Below are 26,210 nucleotides of genomic sequence, written 5' to 3' on the forward strand. Positions count from 1 at the left end.
GACGTGCCCGGTTTTTAGCACTGTATATGCTTCTTTTGGCCTCCTAACTTCACTGAGCCCTATTATATCCCATTTACTCCCCTCTAATTCCTCCAATAGCACTGCTAGACTCGCTTCACTAGATAACGTTCTAGCGTTAAACGTTGCCAGGTTCATATTCCAATGGCGGCCTGTTCGGAGCCAGTGATTCTTAGCACCCTCTGCTGCATCGCAGGTCTGACCGCCGCCGTGGTCAGTTGCTGCGCAGCTGCTGGGGACTGAGGGCCGGGGTTTGGTTGTTGTGTTCATATAGGAGGTTGTGGCCAAGTACTGCACCAGGGTGGCCAATCTTGCTCTGGTGAGGGAGTGCGTTGCCGGTTGTGGTCACCGGGATCAGGCCACACTCCAGGCCTGTTTGTGAAATTTTATCAACACGCGGATTTTTTTTTTTGTAATCCGGTGGAAAATTGCCGGCACCGGGATTCGAACCACGGACATCTTGCACGCGAGGCGGGTTTTCTACCTCTACGCCACCGCTGCACCTCATCATCATCTTCCTTTGAATAAAGCGTGCAAGTATCGCACAAGAAAATCGTCTCGCCCTTGCTTGGTCGACATGGTCTACCGGATGCCTGCAGCCCGCCGACAAAGCCACGCTACTCAAGAAGTAACGTCGGTCGAGCTTCGATAGGCAGGCGCCACTACTACTCGGCAGCAGTACGATACGCTACCATGGAGTACGCAACATTATGAGGCAAGCCGTAGTGGAGGACTCCGGAAAATTTGACCACCTGGGGTTCTTTAACGTGCGCCTAAATCTAAGTACACGGGTGTTTTGGCATTTCGCCTCCATCGAAATGCGGCCGCTGTGGCCGGGATTCGATTCCGCGACCTCGTACTCAGCAGCCCAACACCATGGCCGCTGAGCAACAAGGGCGGGTGTCATGTAGTTCACTCATAATGAATGGAGTATCAGAAAATTCGTGCCGCTCTGCGGTTTTTTCTTCGCCGGCTCATTAGGCTAACTTTCTTTAGATAACCGCGGCTGGTCGTAATCAAACAGTCGGTCTGGAGCTCCCGCTTAGAACAACGCCAAACACAAGAATAAGAGTTACGCTGATATTGTTGAACTACGCAAAGGGACGACTATTGAGGAAACGCAGTCATCCTGTCGGGTGTCGCGCTTTATGAAAGCACAACACCAGGTGAAGGCCAAGGCACAAGCTTGTCACTACCGCCACACACACCACTCCACAGTCCGACGACCACTCTTCCCCAAGCTGCCTCGGTTCGGCTTTAGGGCAACCCGAGCCATGCCCTAAATAATCTGATTCGGTAGAACGGGTCGGTTCGGTCTTTTTCGCGGTACCGGGTACACGGGTTCTCTCCGGGGCTCCTGAAGTCCCCGAGGTGGGCGTTGAGCAGCAGCAGTGACATACCCGGCCGCAGGAAGGTGGAATTCTCGGCCAGCTTTTTGATCTGCACGTGCAAGCAGAAAGGCGTTTTTTTTGTTTTGTTTTACGGATCGAGTTGACTTTTGGAGAACAGCTTGCGCTCGTCTCAGTCAATATAGAAGATGCCTCAGACAGGTTTTCACAGTGTACGGACAAGACGCTTTCTGCAACGTTTCAACGCAACAGAAAGAAAAGGAAACTTATTGAGCAGAGATCGGCAAAGCGCCGCGAAGTACCTCGTATATTTCAGGAAAAAAAAATATTTCTGCGCAAGGAGAATTTGTCCTGGTAAGGGGATGGAACCCGCGAACAAGGCCTTTCCGTGTACTTTGCTTTGAGTTCTATCTACGCAGCACGCTAGCTGATTGCAGAGCGACGCTAATTTTTTTGAGAAGTGCAATTGTTTGGGCGAGCAGGTAGCCGTCCATAATAAATACTTGCTGTGCACAAACTGAATGACGACAGAGAGGGATTTTGACGAACACAAGCGAACAATTGCGCTTGTGTTCAGCAAATCCCTGGCCTTCGTCATTCAGCTTGTGCGCAACAACAATTTATTATGGTGAATTATTCGGTACTCTAAATGTAGCCCGAACCCACAAATAAGACACGGCCCTGAGTTACGCAGAAATAAAGCGTGCGAACATTTTTTTTTCATTGTGACACCCGCACGCATGTCCTTTGTTACTTCGCGTTATACTCGGGCCGAATACAGTTGTCCCATTTTATGAAATTCGCTCCCATAATAATCTAGAAGTGATTAGTCAGGGTTAAGAAACCTCAAGTTTTTCTCTCGTGTGCACAGACTCCGGCCTTTCGTGCGTGAAGTGACACCTCGAAAAAGCGCTCGGAAAATTCGTCATCCAATAAAGGTTTCGATGTAGCTGCGCCCGATGTAATGCAAATAAATATTAATGATTGCTGCGTTCAAAAAACTGAGAACGGTGCAGGGGCAAGAGAAACGAGACTTCACGACGTCTATGCAGCCGTTATTTCGTCACAAACATCAGGAACAGATTTTAACCCTTTGGCCTTTCTGCTAGTAAACTGAAGTACTCGCGTCAACAATCTTATGTTCCAAGCAGAAAAAATTAATTAAGACACCTGGTGCAGCAGGTACACGCAATTTCACGTGCATCTTCAGGTCTACCTTGCAAACGGTGTCATCAAATTGTGTCGTCTTGATCGTCGATAATTCAGGTGAGAGTGGGTGAACCCGCATGTGGCGCCATCTGGTAGACAGTCGGGGAAACGACTACTTCAGCCTCCGACGTTTGTCTCGGAGGCGCACGTGACATAAGAGGTTGCACAAATCGTTTCCAACGCTTACAATACCAAAATAGAACTTGCTATCCTGAATAAAGGTGTCCTGTTAGGCGTGAAACGAGAGGCAGGAAAATAAGAAATAAAGTTGATGCGCTCAAAAAAGACAACGTCGAATGATAGTGGCACACATACACCTAAATTATACAAAACCACGACAGGGGACGCCGTCAGAGAGACAGAGACCTTCGCACTCATGGCGAATTATGGGTTTGTGCAGGAATTTTATCGACGTACAGGTCAATCCCTGGATGCAGCTGTTCCTGTACTCGGTCGTGTATGTGCCTCGCAGGCGCATCACTAGATGGCTAATTAATATAAAGCTGCCGATTCGGGACTTCAAGGCTACAATGGAAGCGGCATTACATCGCATGCACGTTAGCCACAATTGTGCTTCCGACATCATTTAGGTTTGTCACCCGATGGGAAGATCGATCGAATCTTCGATTCTTCAACCGGACCGCCTTAGGAGCTCTTGTCGCGGAAATGTCGGCGCTGGTGGCCTTGTGACGTGAAAATCCTGATTGATCGATAGGGCCGTGAATGCGAGTCACGGTGTGTCTTTCTACGGAACGCGACAGGTGATGTTTACGCGAATACATGATCACCTGTGTAAGGTAGGAACAGGGAGCAGTATAAACTAGCCAAGGGGCCGCCGAGTTGGTCTCCGCGTGATGACGCGATAATTTGACGCTATAGGACTCGTCGGTCCAGAGTAGTGGACCGATGGAAACTTTTCATTGTCGGCCCAGGAGTCGGCCAAGCGGCGTTGCCATCCTGAAATTACTGTTCGCCTGTGGGGAATGGGTATGCTCATTAAGTGCAGGCTGTGCCCGCTCTTGGCCTCCATGAGAAAACACGTGTGCGATGGGTGCGGTGATGTATTTCAGTGCGTGGTGCTCTTTTGACTCTTCTTCTACGAGTTCTGATGGAACGCCTACTCTTGCTCGGCAGCGAGGTCGGCCACGCCAGACTGAAGCGGGGAAGGCGGAGATGAAGGCTGGGCACCCTGCCGCGATGCGCCAAAATAGTTTCCTATAGGATTCAGAATATAGGGCGAGAGAGGCGGAGGCAATGCGGAATAAGCGGGCCGGGAAGCCGGAATATCAAGCAAAGGAGGCCCAAGCCAAGCGACTGAGACGCTAATCCGAGGAGCAGCAACGAGAACTAGAGACCACCGGCCTGATTGCGTTCCATTCGCGAAGGCGAAGCTGAAGAGTCACCCAAGATGTTAATAAATACTATTTCAGTAGTGCCCTTCAGCATAGCCATGTGATTGTTGCGGTTAAGCTTGGGAAACAATGCAACACATATTATACTAAAGTGAAATTATCTACCCAGCTGGGGGTTTAGGCTTCTCTGGCCTCTTGAAGCCTTTGGGTTCCGATATAGCAGGGGTAAACATTTCCGCAAAAGAGATTAGTAAGAAGCGCTTGGGTGTTCGGTGGCCAAAAAGTAGAGAGACGTAAAATAAAGGTGTACAAACACAAAATTCCTAGTTGTGGTTCAGAAAGTTTGATGCTGGGAATTCTTTGTGTCTGTGTGTGTTTCAAAAAGATTGGTAGGAGATTAGGCCAAATAAGAACAAGAGCTTGGTGGTGCAACCCACCACTCCGTTTGAAAGGGGTGCTCATAGCATCCATCCATCGAACATTCCATCCGCGAATAAACCGGCATGTTCTGAACGGGGGGACTTCTATGAAACTTCGCTACCAGGTATATTGCATACCAAGGTACATTAGCATCATCATCATTATCATATTTTACGTCCACTGCAGGACCAAGGCCTCTCCCTGCGATCTCCAATAACGCCTGTCCGGTGCGAACCGGTTCCCACTAGCGCCCGGGAATTTCCTAATTTCATCACCTCGCCTAGTATTTTGCCATCCTCGACGGCGCTTCCCTTCCGTTGGCACCCGTTCTGTAACCCTAATCGTCCACGGGTTACCTAATCTGCGCATTACATGACCTTCACATCTCCATTTTTTTCTCTTAATGACAATTAGAATATCGATTATACCCGGTTGCTCTCTGTTTCGAACCGCCTTCTGTCTTTTACCATTATACCTAGCATTATTCGTTCTATCGCAGTTTGTGCGGGCTTTAACTTGTTCTCGAGCTGCTTTGTCAGTCTCCAAGTTTCTGCCCTGTATGTCAGCACCACTGAAAGGCACTGATTGTACACCTTCCTTTTAAATGTTAATGGCTAGCTTCCAGTCAGGAGCTGACAGTGTCTGCCGTGTGCGATGCAGCCCATTTTATTCTTCTGTGAATTTCCTTCTCACGGTACGGGTTTCACGTGATTGATAGACCTAGGTAAACATACCCTTTAGAGACTATAGAGGCTGACTGGCGATCTTGAACTCTTGTTCCCTTGCCCGGATATTCATGATTATCTTTGTCTTCTGCATATTATTCTTCAACCCCCCTTTTACACTCTCCCTGTTAAGGTCCTCATTCATTTCTTGTAACTCGTCTCTGGTGTTACTGAACAGAACAATGTCACCTTGAAACCGAAGGCTTCAGGATATTCGCCACCGATCCTTGCACCTAAGCCTTCTCAGTTTGTTTGCTTGAATACTTCTTCCAAACAGGCAGTGAATCGAACTGGAGAGAGTGTCTCTTCGTCGTACCCCTTTCTTTACAGGCATCTTCCTACTTTTGTTGTGTTGAATTAAGGTAGCTGTGGAAACTCTGTAAATATTTTCCAAGAAATTTATACAATCAGGCTGTAAGATTAGCTGCGCAATGCCATTATGACTGCTGCTATCTCTACTGAATAAAATGCCTTTTCGTAATCTTTGAAAGCCATATAGAGAAGCTGATTGTACTCTGCGGATTGCTCGATGACCTGATGACATGGATGTGGTCGATTGCAGAGTATCCCTTCCTGAAGCCAGCGTTTTCCATTGGTTGACTATTGCAGTGTTTCCTTTATTGTATTGCAAATAATCTTGCTGAATATTTTATATAATAATCGGAGTAAGCTAATGGACCTATAATGTTTCAATTATATAATGTCTCCCTTTGTCTGGATCAGTAATATGTTTGCATTCTTTCAGTTTTCTAGAACCCTTGAACGTCGATAGACACTTCGTGTAGAGAGCCACCAGTTTTTCAATTATTATGTTCCTTCATCTTTGATTAAATCGACTGTTATTAAATCTTCTCCTGCCGCTTTTTCCCGTTTCATGTTTTGCAAGGCCCTTCTGACCTCATCGTTAGTTATAGGAGGAGAGTGTGCAACCTGTTCATTACTGCTTCGAATGGAGGTAACGTGGCTCCTCTGGGTGCTGCACAGGTCAGTATAGAATGCTTCCGCTGCTTGTACTATACCTTCAACTATACTCATGATATTACCCTGCTTATCTTTCAGTTCACACCTCTTGGTTTGTCCTGTGCGAAGTTTCCTTGTGACTAATTTCAGGCTGTGTCCATTCGTTACGCCTTCTTCAGTCTTCATCACGTTATAGTTTCGAACATCACTTATTTTCGCATTGTTGAAGAGTTTTGACAGTTCCACGAATTCTGTCTTATCTCTTGAGTTGGACACTTTCGTGCTTTGTCGTTTCTTTATTACGTCCTTTGTTACTTGGCAGAGCTTGCCTACTGGTTGCCTTGGTGCCTAGGCTCCCACTTCCATTATTGCCTCTGAAGCCAGCCTCGTTACGGTTTCATTCATTACCTCTATGTCATCATCATCTCTCTGTTCTAAGGCTGCATATTACGCTTACTGCCTCTAAGTTGACCTGCTTCTTCTCCATTTATTTTATTCTTTCTCTGTTCAAATTGAGGTGAATCCTAGCCCTCGCTAACTCATGATCCCTGAAATTCACCCTATCTATCACTTCTACATCATGCCCTATGCTGAGATGGGCAGAAAGTACGAAAAAAATTTCATGCCTTGTTTCACCAGTAGGGCTTTTCCAGGTACGCTTTGTGTTGCTTCGCTAATGAAGAAGGTGTTCATCGTTCGCAGCTAATTCCTTTCTGCGAACTCCACCAGCATCTCTGTTCAAGGGTTCCTAGAATCGACTCCGTTGTTGCCAATTGCTTGTTCACCAGCCTGCTTTTCCGCCACTTTTGCATTGAAGTGGTCCATTACTGCAGTACACTGAGTTTGAATTTCTCTCATTGCTAATTCATCATCTCCATAAAACTGATCTACTTCATCACCATCGAGAGGTAGATGTTGGAGCGTAGGTAAGCTTGTAGCACCGTTATTCTATACGTCTTATTATGTCTGACTGCGACTACTTCTACACTCTCACTAATGATGTAGAATTCGTCACTGTTGCCCGCTATGTCCTTATGAATTAGGAATCCCACTTTGTATTGCTTTTTATCTGGGAGACCTCTATAGCAGAGGACGTGGCCATTATTCAGCAATGTATAAGCCTCACCTGTTCTACTAATATCACTAAAGCCGATGATATCCAAAACAATGTCTGATAGTTCCTGAAAGAGTCCTGCTAAGCTATGCTTACTCGACAGAGTTGAGGTGTTGAAAGTTGACAGGGTCAGTTTCAGTTGGCGGCCTGTCCGGATACAGAGAATATGAGTACACTCTACTGCGTGCAATCTTATTGCCTTTCAGCCTAGCCACGTACTTGCGGCGCTAAAGCCAGGGAAACAATGCAACACATTTTATTACGATGTGAAGCTATCTTCGCAGCATTGGTATAGCTCTGTAATAAAGCTGTGAATTGTCTTGTAGTTCCCCAAGAAGCTGTAGTGGCGATTTAATTGGTAAAAATTGCAACCACGTCAAATAACGGAGAAAGTATTTTTGCCCGACTGCCTCTCGACCCATATTGCTGGCTTCCTTGACATTGTGAAATGAACATGGCGCATCAAGCAAACAAGAGGCACGACGAATTGTCCCAGTCAATTTCATCGACTGCTGCTTTGGGAGAGGAGATAACAGTACGGCGAAATATCGTGCCTGGCCAATGCACATCAGGCCTTGTCCTGCAAATGCCCCATCATCTGAAATGCGCTATGTGTGTGCGGCTCACACTTCGCTGTCCCTCACAAATAGCACGTGTCCGTCTGCATTTGAACGTCGTACACACGTCATGTGATCTACTAGCACCTTTCGCACTCGGCAACACGTGTTCCGCAGTGCTGTAACATCGCGCGGCGTTTTAATTGAGGCGCGCAACACGGGGCGCGCGCGTGCAGAAATATATTCGGGATGCGCGCTTTAGGTGCGCAGGTAACTCACCTTGTAGAAGATAGTATTGTTGCTCTCGAAAAGTATGACCTGCATTATATCAGCCTGTGATTGGGCCACCTCCACGCCTTCAAATATTATGGCTCGGTTGGACTGGACGTTTCCTAGGCAAGGCTAGAAAATAAGAGCGGAATAGCATATCTTTGTAACAAGAGGTAGCGCAAAAAAAAAGAACACGATCTTCTGAGACCGCACGAAGAACGAGCGCTCGTTCTTCGTACCCCTACAGAGAGTTGTAGGAGGCGAGGGGTTAAAGCGTATCACAGCAGAAAATAGACGCCGCCCGGCACGGGGGCACTTGTTCGCTGTTACGATTTGCTGCTGCATACGTAGACCCTTCATACCATCATACGTAGAACCGATAGGGGGATCAGTTCTCTCCTCTAAATGGTAAACCTTTTAGCTGCTGCATGCCGAATTGATGAATTTATGAATATATTTTCGTTGTGCTAGGCGGACCTACTAATCTCTACGGCGTCATGCGCATCGCACTTCAACTCTGGAGCAAAAGAATACAACTGTATTCGTAAATGTGAGTTACAAATTACAGTAAACTGGAAGTCGTTTACGTGCACATAATAAAGCTTTGAAATATCATGCAACAAAGACCTCGTACGACACGTGACGTCACGGAATCATGCTCTAAAATTATTTACGCCCTTAAAAATGAATGGCTTTGTAAAACTGTTCTGTTACTCGCTTCGACGAGTTTTTGACCCACGAAATTGGGCTTGGGCCAAAGGGAACACCTCAGGGGATGGTGATCTCCCCCAGGCTGTTCAACATCTCCCTGATGAACCTGTCGACGGCCTTGAACAAAATACCGAACATTAACCACACGATCTACGCGGATGACGTCGCCATCTGGTGCTCCAGTGGATGTGAGGGTCAGGTCGAGGGTGTTTTGCTAGAGGCCATCGATGTGACAGTGGTATCTTATCCCCACCGGGCTAAGGTGCTCCCCCGCTAAATCCGAGCTCTTGCTCTACAAGAAGCGGCCCAGAGGCGGTTCTCACCGGTCCTGGAAGCCAGCAACATAGAGCCACATTACGTTATTCACCAGTAAGGGCTCGCCAGTACCGCGGGTAGACACTATCAGGGTCTTAGGAATGTTTATCGAGTCGAACGGGGCCAATGGAGCAGCCCTCAAACGCTTTGATCGAAGACTGAATGCGCCCTGGGCCTGATCCGAAGAATCGCCAACAGGTACCGCGAAATCAGGGAGGACATTCTGATCCGGATTATCCACGCCTTCATGCTATGCCACCACGCTTATTCAGGGGCTATGCTCAACTGGCTCGTATCGGAGTGCAACAAGAATAATGCCCTAATCAGAAGGGTATTCAAGCTTGCCCTCGGCTTTCCGAACCGAACGCACACAAAAGACCTCCTTAATTTGGGAATTCCCAACACGTTGGAAGAAGTCATTGAAGCCCAAGAACGTTCCCAGTTTGTCAGACTCCCCGATAACCCAGCGGGCCGACCCATACTTGGCAAGATTGGACTTAAACCCATGGTCGTCAGTCTCGACGCTGTGAAGCTGCCGAGCAACGTAAGATCCAAGATTTACATACACCGGATGCCATGCAATATGCATCCCACCTACAACGAAGGACGAAGACGAGCTAGGGGTAAAGCTCCGCTCGCCAGTGCCCGCTTGAACAAGGACCGAACATGCTTCGTAGACGCTGCTTCGTACGTTCAAGAAAGGCCTTCTCCTCAATGGTCATCGACTGTGATTCTAAAATCCTTAGCTGCGCCACCATCCGCACTTCTAATCCCAGCATTGCAGAGAAAGTTGGTATTGCTCTTGCATTGACGGACAGTGTGCATGACACGACTTATTCAGATTCCAAGGCCGCTGTTAGGGCCTTTCAGATGACAGTGGTGGCTCTCAAGGCTCTACGTATCATCCAAAGTGCTAAAGACATGAAACATCACTCGTTGGCCTGGTTCCCTGCGCACTTTGGAACCATTGAGGGTGCCTCGAATAACCCCAACGGGGAGGCGCACTCGGCTGCACGAGGTTTGACTGACCGTGCGCTGGGTAACGCGTCCTCTCCTGGGCCACCCGAGCCTCTCTGCTCGTACAACGAAATTAGCGAACATAATTATATGTCAAGAAGATTCCTGCCTTCGCGGCACTCCTCGCTATGCAGGGCCCATGCAGTCACTCTCAGACTTCTGCACCAAGCACTTACCCGAGCCCCGCGGCGCTGCACACAATGTACCCCGAACGGTTTCCAAGCCCGGACTGCCCTGTGTGTGTTGATTATGCAGACTTTGAACATGTCCTGTAGGGCTGTGCCTCTGCCGGTCCCCTTTTCACCCAAGAGTAAATGATGAGGCTAATTAAGGCCCAGGATCAGACCTCTCAAATCCTGGCAGTCGTGAGGGCTCGGGGGAGGGCCGTCAGGTTTCACCTGATGGTCCCCGAGTGGGCCTAGTCAGGTGACGTTGAGTTTGCTTACGTCTATAGTGGACCGAATAAAGTTGTTTCACTCACTCACTCACTCACTCGCTCGCTCGCTCGCTCACTCACTCACTCACTCACTCACTCACTCACTCACTCACTCACTCACTCACTCACTCACTCACTCACTCACTCACTCACTCACTCACTCACTCACTCACTCACTCACTCACTCGCTTCTTTATTCACGCCACGTCATTTGGTCTCACAGGCTCCAGCATCGGAGCAAGAACACCCTTTTTTGGTGCAAAGGTGCGATTTCTAAACCAATCTACGCCCTTATTCACATTTAGGCTTGTACACAGTTTTACCGTGCAGTATTACAACTCGGTCTACGAATTTCGCGCTTGTAAGCACGCGAATTCGGCGACATTGTGGTGGTCCTCGACATGTTTCTTTCCCCTCTTTTGAAGTGAAAACCAATTTAGATCACACAATTCTACGACTACTGTTGCCTACATGTATTGCCTAGCTGTTGCGCAGGTGCAAGCAAAGCCCCGCCTGAGGCGATTGGAAATAGCGTTCGGATTGCCAAGTAACATGCCAAGCAAAATGAGCATGTGGCCGCGAAAAAGAATAGGAAAAGCTTACCGCGACGTCGAAGTTTGTGACGTAGAGGCTCTTGCAGGCAATGTTGACCAATTCTGAGAGGACACCTTTATTTGCGACCTTTACGGTGTACACGAGGGTGCCCAGCTCGAAAGATAGCCCCACCTTGGTGTGGGAGGGGAACGGCTTGTCTCTCGTCATGAGCCTTGTTATACTTTTCTACGCGCAGGGTGCAGAAATAAAATAAAAATTGCTAAGCAAGTAATGCAGGAGGCGGTTCTTTAAACGACACATACCGACCTGGCAATATATATATATATATATATATATATATATATATATATATATATATATATATATATATATATATATATATATATATATATATATATATATATATATATATATATATTTGTATATATATACATGTATATTGCCAGGTCGTATCAGTTATATATATATATAGCAGTACATGCACGTGTACACTGGCAAATTATAAACGAAAAAGGAAGTACATATCTGTGTTTATTCTGTCGAAGGCCACGCCATGGCTGAAATGCTAAAAACACTAAAGATGCAATTTTCGTAAGTGTGCACCTTCGTTATATATATATATATATATATATATATATATATATATATATATATATATATATATATATATACACGGCCGGAACATTGGAAAAATACGATCGATATAGTCTCCTGCGTCCATTCATTAGAGCATACTAAATGCCTGGGTTCAAGGACACATCTGACTTCATATATATATATATATATATATATATATATATATATATATATATATATATATATATATATATATATTAGAGACATCGGAAATCGAGTGGCTCGATTTTGTCAATTATGGCCATATAATGTCAAGATACAATGAAGCCAAGGAAAGCATCGGGGAAAATACCCGTGGTTGAAACTGCATTGTAGAACGTGAGGAAAGGGAAGTGAAAGTGGGCGATACGGTAACTCGTCGGCGTTGGGAGCCGCAACCGCGATCTACGGATTTCGCGTGCGTAACCGAGCTACCCCAGCGCCGTTTTCTCATCCACTCTTGTTCAATATTACGCGTGTTCTAAATCAAGGCCTGCGATCAGTGATAATTTACTCTACGCTTTCCTATTTTTAACTGTCTGTTGACGTCACACGTCTGCCATTTTGGCCGATGATGCGACACGATACGTGAACTGCAGGATCAGCAAACATCGCAAAGGGATGTTCTGCATGCGCCACGATGGCCACATGACGTAACGATGGCCATGTGACGTCACGATGGCCATCAGTGCCACTGGCTCGCGCACCCGGAGATACGCATGCATTAAAGGGCCCCTGAAATGGTTCGGACAAATTTCGTAGACGTGTAGAGTACAGCTTAAGCAGAACATTCGCACCACAATTTAAGTGAAGCGTTACGTATTAGTGGAGCTAAAAGCGATTAGAAGTTACCCTCCTCTCTAACCATGCTTTTCCTCCTCAACTCGTTCGCCGAGCGATCTGGGCTAAGCTCCACCTTCACTGGTTCTGCGTCACGATGCGACGTCACATCGTCCACTTCCGGCTGTTTTGTAGCCCGCCCCCGCGAAACGTATCCTCTAGCGGCTTGGCCATCGACCCCAAGCGAGAGCTATCGAAGCAGCGTGCGTTACGAGCATACTGTCGTAGCGCTGAACGTGTCTGGTATTCCGGTAATCACACACTAGCAGAACGTTTCGCTCAAGCTGATGAAGGAACTTTAGCTGATTAAGGAAGTTCAGCGTAGACGTACGTGAGCTGCCTCATCGGTCTCCACGGTCCAGCCAACCGTTGCCGCAGAGCTTTACCAGCCAAATAAAAAGCTAATATTGCTCTAACCAAGTGTAAAACATTTTAAACATTTACAAAAACAACGTGTTAACGATTACACTTCTGCGAAAAATTTACACTAGCAGCAAAGAAGAATACATTTTGTTACTGCTACGGTGTCTGGTTGAGCTCTATGCCACCAGGTGGCTGCACCGTGCAGACCGTTCGCATTGGCGATTCTTTTCATTTCCTGAAACGACAAGCAAGGGGACACGGCCAGGCCCCATCCCCTCGCGCTTGCGTTTACCCTAACACCGGACTCGCGAAACGCTATTGCGTTAGTAATCTGCTGGTGTAAAGTGACGGCCGAAATAGCGCAAATCCTGGCGCCAATCGGATAGCGGCTGTCCAATGCGCTGCAGCCAGTCCTCTCGTCTACTGGCTTGCAGAATGACACGATATCGTGTCCTGGTTCTGCGTCGTTACGTTTGCAGTTTACGTTTACCTTTGCAGTCCACGACGCAACAAAGTCGAATCATAGCGCTCGCGAAAAGGCAGACCGCCACTTACTGCGGAGCTCTCGTCAAAGACGGAGCACGTTGTAACATAAGCAGACGACACTTTCAGTGTGCCGGAAGCGCTTAAGTGTACTGAAAAATTTTTCTTGTGCATTCTCTTCATGGTACTTTGTTTTTTATAAAAACAAATTAACTAACATTCCAACTATTACAAACATCATTTGTTTACCATAAATTTGGAAAAATTATCGATAACGCAGATAGCCAATCGGACAGCTCGCCCCACTGACGTCATATGGGCGATTTCCGTCATATGGGTCGGGGCGGCTTAAAATTCCGCCGAGAAGTGTGCTGGGATCGGCAGCGATGTGCATTTTAAAACCTAATAATAAACTACACGCTTTACGCGGACCACTTAGTTGTGTCAAATACTGATCAGAAGAACCTACTCTAACGACTCAGTACGTTTCTAGAAAATCGTCAATATCGTTTCAGGGTCGCTTTAACACCCAAGAAAGTTAACGTGAGGACAGCCACCATCGTAGTACAATTCGTAAAACGGTCTTTTTTTAATTGTAAACGGTTCATTTTTGTTTCCGAAACATGCACAATGCGTAACTCAAATATGGACGCCACTTTCAGCCAGGCCTACAAAATTTTCTGGCTGCAGTGAACACCACGGGGATTTAATTTGGTCGCGGGGCTGCTTCCGGCAAGAGCTCATTTACTGTGGCCATCAACCACCGGTCACGCTATGCGAAATCCACTGCCTTGTCAGCCGTCGCAGCCAGTGATCTGCGTTGGTTCCTTTGTTTTATAACTATTGATTTTCTTTTTGCCGCGCTGCGCCTCGAAAACTGAGCGAAGCCGTGTTCACACTCCTACATTTGCCGTCTGTAGCGGCGTGGAATCAATTTCGGCGGAGGCGATATCCGCCGGTATATCGCTTTCCGCGCCGATCGGTCCCGGACCCATCTTTAGTTGGCGCTGGATTCCCTCACCGCGGACCAATCAGGCGCGAGTAAAGAATTACAAAGATGGAGCCGAAGTCCGATGCGCTAGTTCTGTCGCAGTCCCTAAGTGCGCTGCGACATCGGAAATGCTAACCTAACTGGTGCGTAAACACCTCGTTCTTTTCGACGAGCGCCACGTAAAGTACAAGGACAACGTGCTAAAGAATGGCCTGGGGAATAAGGTCGGTCGCGAACACGCCACTGGCAACGTTTCTTCGGTGAACGCTTCTTCTGCGCGTCATGCATCTTCAGAAAGGTGCTCACCAGCAGGCTGTAGCAGTAGTACCTCTTCTTGCTCAGGATTTATTATCGTCGTTGCGAGAAGTGATGATGAGACGCAAATTGAAAACACGCGAACGCTACACGAGCTGAGACAACTGCGCAGTTTCGAGCCTCGGGAACAACCGTGATGCCAAGCCGGCCGCGAGGCGTTCATTTGAGGAATCGCCGGCTGTTTGTGCGCCGGCGCGAGTAAGAGCGGGCGCGAGAGCAAAAATGTGGGGGCTTTTGCTCCTTCAATTCATGGCATTGCCTAGGCACTATGGAGCAGGTTTCTTAACGAGCGTTGTATTCGTTTGTCCCCATTCATGCCGGTATTTCTGAGTGCGGTAGAGTTTGTTTACGCTCCGACGCTGGCTGCCCGCGCGGCGAGGCAGTGGGCACGGACGCCCCATTTCGTGATCGCTGTGTCAGAAGGGGAAAGGTTCTGACTGCTGTTGCATAAGTCTCGGGTTGCCTTTTTCGTCATGACGATAGAGTGGATTATTTTACGAGCACTGCTCCAGGAGGGCACATGTAACCGACAAACGGAGGCCTCAGGAAAGCAAGGTGGCGCATGATCTCCAAGGCACCCAAGGGATGGCGGGGGGGGGGGGGGAGCGGGGGGAGGATCAAAGCTGGAATCAGGATGGCCCGTGGGCTGCAGCCGCGGAGGCCGAAGCGTGCCTGCCACGGGGTGTTCGCATAAAAAAATTGGTGCTCCGCGACAGCAGACAGCCGATTTTATACTTCCGTGGCACGCGCTGTTCTAGCTTTGCTCTCGCTGTTGCTGCTTTTGTGTCCACGAGGCGCCGGCGATAATGCGAAATAATGACACGTTGTTGCAATAAGTAAAAAAGAGAGTTGAATAAATATCGTTACGTCCAGCCACCAACCAGCGCTAAGTTCAGCACCACCGCACCCCGCAACTTCAGCAACACCAGTCAGAACTTTGCCTCTGAAAGTACGTTGGAAAGACTTTCTCGTGCCTGCGGCCCTGGTGCTGAGTCAGTCATGAAGGATTAAACCTTTCTTGCTTTTTACGGCGCTATACCTTTTAAAAAACCGGCTGCGTTTCCCGGGGGTACAGTAGGGGCCGTAGTATAGGTCCGGCGGTCGCCAAATCGGGCGTCAATGCCCTCTGCCTTCACCTATTGAACCGCGCTGGCAGCCAGTGTCCGAGCGCTAACTCGACCCCACTCCGGAATGCCTGCACGCCTAGGGACAAACTCCTACAGGAAACCTCGAGCACATCATAAATGGATTTCTCCGCTCTTTCTGCGTATGCGCGAGGAGCAGTGGTTGTGAGAGAGAAATGCGGCGACTTTCGGTCCTTGAGATTTCTCTTCGCCTAGGTACTACGGGGAATAAAGTTGTTAGCTCCGTTCTTCCATAGCCGAGCTCGCAGCATGATCGACAGAATGCGTGGCAGGCATTTTGTGGCGTAGCCGGCAAGGCGAAGAAGCCGTGTCCAAGGTGAGTTTGTTGCTTTCTTGTTGCGAGGTAGCATATTAAATTTTTTATAGTCGCAGGGGGATACGTTTGGAAGTGAGGTGTCTTCTCGGATAACTTTAGAGGCAAAGCATTACATCGTGCCGATGGATTTGTTCATTAGTGTCGTTGAGCATACCACACACTTGGACATTCGTGGGAATGGAACATTTTGTACTCTGTATGTGAAAGTACTAAAAGTTGCGTCGCCATGCAATCTGAGACGTAGATCGTTGTGGGACCTGTTCAGCCACACTAGAAAAACACTATGCCCTGCGGATGAATACAGAACAAATGTGTGCTATAGAAAAATGGTTGTCATCGAATTTCATAGCAGTAGACCCTTGTGAAAGCTGTAAAGTAACACTGATATTGGCTACGTGGTTTGTGCAAGCAGCCAGCTCATCCAGATTCTGCAAAGACTGAAGACCAGAGAAAAATTTCTAAAACTACAAGACGGCAGCCTGATTTGATAAATCATAGTTTGGATGTTTCCAGTAGAGGCACCTGCACTAACGTAAACTAAGTTGCAGTAAAAGTTGGACTTCAGAAAGTAAGTGCGTCAACATTACACCCACGATAAACGCAACTCCACTACATGGACGACTTGCATTGTGTGAAAACATTGTTTTCACCTTTTGCGCTCGTGTTCGCTACACAAGAATAGCGGATTAAGACGAAGTCTCACTGTTTAGTGCAATGCGTTTGTCACTGGATGACCACAAATTAATCGCTGTCAATGCCGTAAAATGAACATTAAAAAGTTGTCTTCAGCTCCTACTTTCAAACTGCTGAGCCGGTGGTGCTTACATAGGTGCAGATCAACCTCCAGAGGGTCATCACTGAATTGCATTTTTTTTAGAGGAACGTGGGCACCTGCATAAATAGTCTTTTTTGACTGACTGCACATAGGTTACCAGGCTTTTTGTCGATTTTTTCAATCACCCACACAGCGTACGTTATCCTCTTTTGTTAGTAAAGAAGGTAAACATCTAAAAAATGATGCAGCTCAAAACATGCATGCGTTTTCTATACGCAGTGACAGACAAGACGGCTCGAGGATTGCATAAAGCCGTTTGCCTTAGGTCTGCTTCTTCGCAATGCAACAGTGTCGCGCAATCAAGCATACGTAGTGTATTGCGGCGAAGTGCACCAAAAGTGGAAAGCGGCCACTGTCAGAAGATATAGTATGATATACGTGCGCACCTGCCGTGACGTCTCCTGTCGCATTACAAGCACGGAAACGCCGAAAAAGTGTACTGACAGGCCTTCAGAGCTATTTAGCACGCGGTCGTAGCGATCTGAGCCCTTGTTTCGCCCAGACAGAGCGCCCCGTATATGAGCTAGAAATCGTAACAGCCGGGATTAGTAGTAGGCGCTCCTTCATTAATTACCCTTGCGCGCAAGCACCTCCGAATCGCTGCGAATCTGCACCACGTAGCCAATTTGAGGGTTACTGTACAGCTTTCACGAGAGTCTACTGCTATGAAATTCCAAGACAACCATGTTTCTTTAGCACACATTTGTTGCGTATTCATCCGCAGGGCGTAGTGTTTTGCCAGTGTGGCTGTACAGCTCTCACAACGATTTACGGCGCAGATTGCATGGCTACGCAGAGTACAAAATGTTAAATTCTCACGAATCTCCAAGCGTGTTGTACGCTCAGTTTCATTAACTAATGCATCGGCACGGCAGTTGAATTCATAAACTGTTTCCTTTCCCACGATTCGCCCGAAGTGTGTGGTATGCTCAACGACACTAATGAACAATGCATCGGCATGACCTAATGTTCTGCCATTGAAGTCATCCGAGAAAACGCCTCACGTCCAAACGTATCCCACTGCGACTATCAGAATTTATATGCTACCACCGCAAAAAAGAAAAAGAAAGAAAAACGCAACGAACTCGCATCGCATGGCAGTCAAATTCATAAACTGTTTCAGTTCCCGCGAATCTCCTGAATTTACTGTGGGGTATGCAGATTTTGTTCAACTACACTAATGAATTGCATGGGCGCGATGTAATGCTTTGCCACCAAAGTCATCCGAGAAGACCAGTCACATCCAAACATATCCCCCTGCAACTATAAAAATTTTATATGCTACAGTCGCAACAAAATAGCAACAAATTCACCTCGGACGGAGGTAACAACTTTCTTCCCCGTAGTACCTAGGCGAAGAGAAATCTCAAGGACCGAAAGTCCCCACATTTCTCTCTCGCAACCGCTGCTCCTCGCGCATGCGCAGAAAGAGCGGAGATATCCAATTATGATGTGCTCGTCCAGAAACCTCCTCCGCAGTGCCTAGACCGAGTCAACTATTCAAGGAGCAAAAGCCCCCAAATTTTCTCTGTCGTACCTACTCATACTTGCGCCTGCGCACAAACGGATGGTGATCCCTAAATTGAACGTCTCATCAACCGGCCATATCACGCGCTTGCTTGGAGATGAGCGCTTTACGCGGCAGATGTCGCCTATATCGCGTTCGGGCGACTCGGTATGCAAGCGGTGCCAACGCCGTGAATTTTGGTGGCAGGAGAATTCCGTTCGCCTCGAAGCCGTATTCGCCAGTGTGAACCTGACCGTAAACCTTTTTTGCTTCCGGAAGTTCTTACCACGCTTGTCAACGAACGCCTCAATGTCCACCGTACCACTGCGGCACTTCAACCGTGCTTTCGATGGCACGCTTTTTTATAATGTCGCCGGTTGTGACCTACTTTGTGTACACTATTCCGACCGATTCCTTATCACCGTGCAAAGGTCACGTGGTCTGTAACCGATACTGAGGCCTTAGTCTAACACCATCTTCATGTACACTAGGCGTGTCTCGCACTGAACAATTACATAGCAGCCATCATGCAGTTCTTTTTTTTTCTCTTTTGAATAGTTCTCGCGTTTCGTTCTGTCCTACGGACTCCTCATACTCTCATAATATCTGTCTCGCCATCGCAGCAATGCAGTATGCACAGGACGTTGCTCGTCTTACTGACTCGTGCTTCGCGTAACAATATGAACCCGTCAGCAGCGGATTGAGTCTGCTGGTCAGGCTGGAATGGGGACAGCACAGCGAGATATACATCCCCAGGACGCACTTGCAGACATGACTCAAAGTTCAGAAGAGAAAGTCATGCTTGATTGTCGACAAGAGCTACAATGGAGCTTGGTAGTGTTATTTGATGGGCCAGGAGGACGTGGCAAAGTGGGAACACCACGCATGGACAATCTCGAAGTGCTGGAGAAGGCGACATGAGGACGTAAGTCGCAGCATCAGGTTACAGTCGAACAAATTCCGTACGTACGTCGGGAACGAAGTCGGGACTTGTGGTCGTTGGTCGGGTTGACAAAGTAATGGGGCAGTTCAAGGCGAAGGGTGGCGGTTGCAAAGCCAATAATTGCTGAATGCGCAGTCAGATTAAGGCGGTTCCAAGAATCACGTCGTGGGGACACTCGGCTGATACAGTGAACAGGACGAACACTGGACCGCCGGCAATGGTAACACGGGTGGCGCAGATTCCCACCACGGCTGTTGTACTGCTATTAGCTACTGGGACGGCAGGTGACTCGGCAGGTGTCAGGACATTACGGAGACGGCTACGAAGATCTCATTGCATAACCGACACCTGAGTGCCAGTATCGATGACGGCTTGAACGGGTACATAATGAACAAAAATTTCAACAAAGTTTGGTCGAGCAGTAAGGGTCAGCAGAGGTTTTGCAGTCTGAGTCGTCAATGCAGCCTCACCTCCGGGGGCTGCATTGCTTAGTTTCCCAAGAAGCGACCCACGAAGGACGTGGACGAGAGATGTCGAGGTGTAGGCGAACGGGACTGACGGCGTTGCAGCGAGAGCGAGCGGCTAGTTGTGCGTCCCCGATTTGGAAGGCCAACACGATATGGTTCAGAGAGGGGGGACAGACGCCGAGGGTCACCTCACAGCGTCCTTTTCTCCACAGCGGCACAAACTTGTACAGGACAATGTGCTTTTATGTCTGCGCTTCCTTCTGACTAAACTTCTTAAAGTGCACATTGAAGCACGCAGTGCAAGTTAGCATGTTTTTCTTCATTTCAATGACCAACGCAACTACACAAGCAAACGAATTAACGGGGTAACGAAGTGGAGCACTGCACTCTCAGATAGGACGGCTGTATACCTCTCGTAATTCATTGCTCCAAATTATTAACACTGACCTGGCGCTCTTTGGCCATACTTGGCCTTTGCGCAACATCACATTACATTCATCAATGACGCTTGTACGATTGCTCTGGGCAGAAAGTAAACTGAAATGGGATATATCGGGCACAGAATAGCTCCGTCTCGTTTCTGATCTCGGGCTCGTTGCGGCAGGTGTTGCTTCTATGTCTGCTAACTCTTTCACCTTGCACCGAATGAGACCAAGGTACTGACAAGACACAAAGAAATTATTTTTTGGGAGATTGCTGAATCATTCTTTATTCACCAGTCCGATTACATATGCGTTGCGAGGCCATCTTTGAGTCTGCAATAACTAGAAAAATTGATTATTTAACCACTGATCTTTAATCGTTTACGTGGGTTGCATCGCCATAGCGTCGAGTCAGGCTGAGTCAGCCCGACTGCACGGTGTAGGTTCACCGAGCCCGAGCCATTTCCTATGCGCATGTAAAAACAGACGCGTCGGATCAGCAAGTGATGCGATTTGCGCGTGTCCACTAAAACATCAGCGCTCTTTCGCGCCGGTATCGGAATTGGTATCGGGACACGGCAAGTACATGAACCGTGCAGTGAAACGTCATCCATCTGTTAAGGGGCGTGAAATTGAGCTCTTGGAAACTGCTGGTTCGCATCAAATGCCTCATTCCGACGTCCGGCGTCTGTAGCAGCGAAACGGCAGCTAAAATCCCGTTGGCTGCCACGCCACGTGACGTGCACGACTCGATGGAGTTTCCATTAGCTGAGATGCCAAGGCACGAACGCGCCTCGATGGATGGGAGCGTGGCAAAGCTGACACTTGCTGCCGCAGTAGCACACCAGGTGTTGTGTGAGGGGAGAGGACATCGCCTCGACGCCCAATTACTTTCAAGCTTGTGTTATCCGCACGTTCCTTGAGAGCGCTAGTTAACGCCAGTATTCTAACTGCGCCTCGGTAAGGCCAAATCGAAACGTGTCAAGCGTTTCAATGCTGTTGCTTGCCTGGAGGTTCATTACTCCAAGGACAGCTCAGCGGCGTTGTATTGGACATTAATGCTTTCGCATTCACAATCTTCAAGCCCACATTGCAACCTTCGCATTCACAACTCGTAAGAAATTTGTTAGGTATCCTCGTGTTTTTTGTCACGGCCCTCTCGCTTTGGGTTTATGCAAATGAAGCAGTTCTAAACCTTCGTTTGTTATTTGATTGTTATTTTAGTGAAGTGCTCGTCTCAAGGGATATCCGTAGTGGAGCGCCATGTGTCGAAGTGTTAATGCAAGAGCATTGAACCACGCGGGTTTACTCACGATATCTGGTGCCCGGTCGGCATAATAGCGATCCACCCCTTTCAGGTCGCTTCTTTGAAATACAGATGGCGGGTGGCTGTAGCATTCGCTCTCTCGCTCGATCCACCCCACAGAGGAGTAGACGATGACCGTATCCGCAACGTGGTTGCTGCAGCGAGTGATGCACGATGCCCCTCGTTCAGCAAACGCAGGCATACAAGCTTTGTTCGCTAGCAAAGCACCTCGTGCACGCACACACACACACACACGCACACACACGCATATATATATATATATATATATATATATATATATATATATATATATATATATATATATATATATATATATATATATATATATATATATATATATATATATATCGAACGCACAAAGTTCAGGAGACGTCCCGTACTAGCCTGGAGTCTCGCCAAGGGTTCCAGTGCTTCATTAAGGCGGCAAGTGCTTCGTCAAGCACGGGATCTCAAGCTGTTCCACTACCAGTTCCAGAGCAGACGTGGCCTGACCGAAGTGCAGACAAAATGATGAGGAAAATGCCTTCTGCACAAGGCACGGGTAGGAAAAGGGAAGCAGTGGGCAACTGCCTTCACCGATTATAGTATTCTCACGTTAGTGGCCCGTCACAAAACTCGTCAGGGCTTGCTGATGGAGCCATTCGTAGAGCTGTTCGAAACTCCCGTGCGATGTCGGTCACGGTTGGAGCTTGGGTAACCACCCTTGTCCTACATTCCTCCTCGTTTTGTGACAAAATGCGCAAACATCGAGACTGGCGCGTATACCTTCAATATGTTCTGGAGCTCCTTTTCCTGCACCGATCCCTTTCCCACCTCTGGGAATAGTCTTGGAGTTCGCAGTAGGACGGCGCCCCAGCAAAACAATCCACGAACGAATCTGCACCATGTCGCCGATGTCGCACTCTCGTGACCGACTTCATTCCAGCTGAACAGTGGCCGGAGGGCTGCCCTTAACTAAATCCAATGGACTTCTGCGTGTTTCCTATTCTTGAAAGCGAGGCATCAGATTAGCATGCCGGCCCTGAAAGGATCCCTGATGCGATCGTGTAACAAAATTCTTCTGGGGATGCCTTGCGGGCCGTGATAAGTGTAAGATAAAGGCTAAGAGCGGATACTTCCACTAAAATGTTTTACGTTGGATTGCTTATATGTCGGGTGAATTTCTCACGTAGCATTTCCTGATAGTTCTTTTATTCGCAGGGTAAATACTTGGCGTAAACCTTGTGACAGAATTTAAGGCGTATCCTAAACAATGTATACAGCCTCGCCCGTTATTGCAAGGGTCAGTGTCAAAATGTCAGAGCAGCTAACAGGGCAGTGAGATTCGTCAAGCACAAGTAGAGGTCACCTTATACTGCAAGTATGAGATCGGCTTCACTGTAACCCTCTGTATATTCGTTCCCTTGTTCTAAATTGTATTATACAAAACTGACATTCTCAAAGAACTAAAAAGATGAATACTAATTTAGTCTTATTTTTTTTCGAATGCTCCAAAATATGGCAGGGGACTTGTGCGACCTTGCAGAATCACAGCACAATCTCGAGCGAAGCAGTTTCCTTCGATCTATTGTGAAAACTTCTATTGAGTAATTACTACATTGCGGAATTTAAAGAAAGTTGTCTGTAGTTCTTATAAAACTTTTCGCGAATTTTTCTGGTGCTCATGAAATTCAGTCATGCACGCGTTGAAGTACATGATTATGCAATTTAATGCGCAGCTCCTAATCCACGAAAACACTTTTAAATTTTGCCTACACGTAACCCACACCCTACCCATTGTTCTCGTCTAATACAAACTTTGGGGCACGCACTTTCCCCTCCTCGACGCTGGGAAGTGAGCGTAGACGGGCCATATGCAACGCCATCGCGTACTTGGCCAAGAAATTGTTCTCAAAGGCTATACTCGATCAACGTGCAAGTACCTTTGCTCACAGGTGTGACATAGCTTTCGCGCCATTTTCGATAACTTTGATATCGGTAGGATGTAGAGCACTGGCAGAGAAATAGGGTAAAATTAGACGGTTTTTAAGACACCTTTCAATCTCCGGAAGGTTGGCGAGCGTAATTTAATGGACATAACGTGAGAAACCCACCTGCGATCACCTCTACCTAAACGCTACCTATGATCCAGCTCTTAAATTCACCAAACATAAACAAGCCGCCTCAACTAGTGCACTGAAGTCACCAGGTAAACCTTGTAGTACAGTAAAAGCTCGTTAATTCGAACCGCAAGGGGAAGCCGCTTGCGTTAGAATTAACGAAAGTTCTTACTAACGAAAGTGAAGGAGAGCAACAGTACACTGCGATTTGGAAGCAGTAGGGAATGTCAGAAATTTGGTGAGTCAGAAAGTGATGGCGTGTGCCGCGGGCACACGCCATCTTCAAGTCGAAGCTCTAGGTCTGACTGTGCCACACCACCGATGTCTACCGAAACGAACGTTAGCCGAGGCTTAACACCACCACAATGAATCGCGACGGCCGATACCTTCTAAGCTTAAAACAGAGGTACACAACCGATGAAGACTGCCGAGACAAAGACGCCGAACATGTGAAGGTGGCAAAGGCCCTGATTCGTTCGTTCTCGATTGCAAGCGCAGCTGCGACGTACTTGATTCGCTGTGTTTTGGTGCTTGCCGTGCCATCTCCGCACAACATTAGCAGCTGTACAAGATTTTCAAAGCCTCCGAGATTCGCGACGGGCAAGAAGTCTCGGAGATTACGTAGAACGGAGAGGCGGCAGCCGCCGCTGCCTTCTGACTGAGCCCGCGTCGGTTAGATTTTTTCCGATTTTGCCTTCTCTCGCCGTTCTCCCCGTTTCGGAGGCAATACAGGCTTGTGTGTAGGCAGTAGGCGCGTTTCTCTGGCCGTGTGCCAGGCGAGCCTAGTTCGAATTATCCATGAGGGAATCTTCTCGCGTTCGAATTAACGGACTTTTTTATACATAGACTTCTGTGGAGCTTGGCCGGACTAAATCGTACAGTTCGAATTATCCATAAATTCGAATTATTGAAGTTAGAATTAACGAGCTTTCACTGTACAACGCATGCAGGTACCGATGAACGGGTATAATAATGATTTGTAACGCGGCTAATTAGGGAAGACGCGTTGAAACTGCGCCATACAAAAGGCTTTAAATGCTGCCCATTGCTGTAAAGTATCAAGTTGCTGGCGCTCAGGGATTCCTCGGGAAACCGAAATATAGCTGATAACGGACGTGTGACACTCGTTTCGAAATGCTCTACCAAAGCTGAATTTCGTTGAAGCGCATTGAAATTTCGCCCACAGATTTATCATAGCGGTCCGGCATTTTTAATTCACCCAATGTGATCTTGCTGGCATTTGTCAGCGCCAAGTTGCATGCTTTCCGCCACTGACAAAAACTCAAGTTCTGTCTACACACGACTCATAACATTGCCCCTTGTTTTCGCCAAATATAAATTGTGTCTAGCAAGGAGCTCGATCGGGTGCGTCGTTATACCGACCTTGCGATGACCCTACAGCGCTTTGAAGATCCTCAGAAAGGAACGTTTCTGAAAAGCTGTATTTGATACACGTAAACTGAAGTTCGCCCACACATTTGCAATGGAATTCCCCAATACGTTCGGTAAATTTGATGTTGATGGCATTTGTACTTCTGCCTGAGCATCTGGATACATCTCCTGCCACTCGTAAAATTTAGTCATTCACGCTTTGGGGTGCTTCGACTCGTAATTTATTACGCAGGTGGTGTTAACCACAAACATTTCCAACTTCGCATAAACATAGCGCATAATGTCGCGTTTGCTTTCGTCAAGTATAAGCTTTCTGAAATGAAGAGTTCCCTAGAAACACTGGGAAACAACTAAAGATGGCCCCAGGTCGCTTTAAGACCTTTCGAAAGTAATGGTTTACAAAGGCTGCATTTGTTTCACGTACATCTAAGTTTGCACACACAATTTCCCAGGCTTTCCTCCCGTGCTCAACGAATATAAAGTTAGAGGCATTGGTAGTTATGCCACAGCAGCAGGCTGGATTTTATGAAGATTCGGAGCACTCATATACGTAATTTATGGCGAAAGCCGCTACTTCGCCTCACGCTTTGTACTTCGCCTATGCACAACCTGTAGCCTTCCCCTTATTTTCTCAAAATATACACGAGGAGTTCCAAACGTAAACGCATTACGTACTTAAAATGATAGCATCATCCTGATAGCGCGTGCTCCGAACGTCGTTGGCTTTCTGCGGTTTGCGTGCGCTATGATAGCGTACTTTATTACGGATGCTGCGGTTACGGATGCTATTATGGAGCTTACGGATGCTACGAAGTAGCGTTGTCGAACATGGCGGCACCCATGGCTCCCACTTCAGAGGGAATTCTCTGGTGATGGCTGCTCTTGGACTCCCGTTGATGGTGAATAGCTATTGAAATGAGCTTTCGCTTTCTCTCAACTAACCTGAAACGTTAGTTATGAGTGCGTAACGTATCCGATTTCTGAGATCTTCTTGCGATTACTGCGCCGGTAGTACAAACGAGACGCGTGCGCATAGCAGCAACCGAGTGGTTGCTAATGGAGTGTCTTGGCTGGAGACGTTTGGCAGTAGGCACCATACGGCGCGCTGTTTTAGAACGTCTTCCGTGCGTTCTAGATGTCCT

At 47.6% G+C, this 26,210-nt stretch overlaps 1 protein-coding gene across 1 annotated transcript in view; it reads right to left on the minus strand.

The window, feature by feature from the left end:
- Positions 1-1,084: 1,084 nt before the first annotated feature.
- LOC135907217 (mucin-2-like) overlaps positions 1,085-26,210 on the minus strand; it is a 65,251-nt gene continuing 40,125 nt past the window's right edge. Inside the window, exons 10-13 of the mRNA XM_070526386.1 lie at positions 21,564-21,711; positions 11,057-11,233; positions 7,984-8,106; positions 1,085-1,458 (exon numbers count right to left, since the gene is read on the minus strand). Coding sequence (XP_070382487.1) covers positions 1,276-1,458; positions 7,984-8,106; positions 11,057-11,233; positions 21,564-21,711 — 631 coding nt within the window. The 3' untranslated portion in view covers positions 1,085-1,275. The remainder of the gene's footprint in view (positions 1,459-7,983; positions 8,107-11,056; positions 11,234-21,563; positions 21,712-26,210) is intronic.

This window comes from Dermacentor albipictus, chromosome 9 (genome assembly GCF_038994185.2).
Source record: "Dermacentor albipictus isolate Rhodes 1998 colony chromosome 9, USDA_Dalb.pri_finalv2, whole genome shotgun sequence".
NCBI lineage: Eukaryota > Metazoa > Arthropoda > Arachnida > Ixodida > Ixodidae > Dermacentor > Dermacentor albipictus.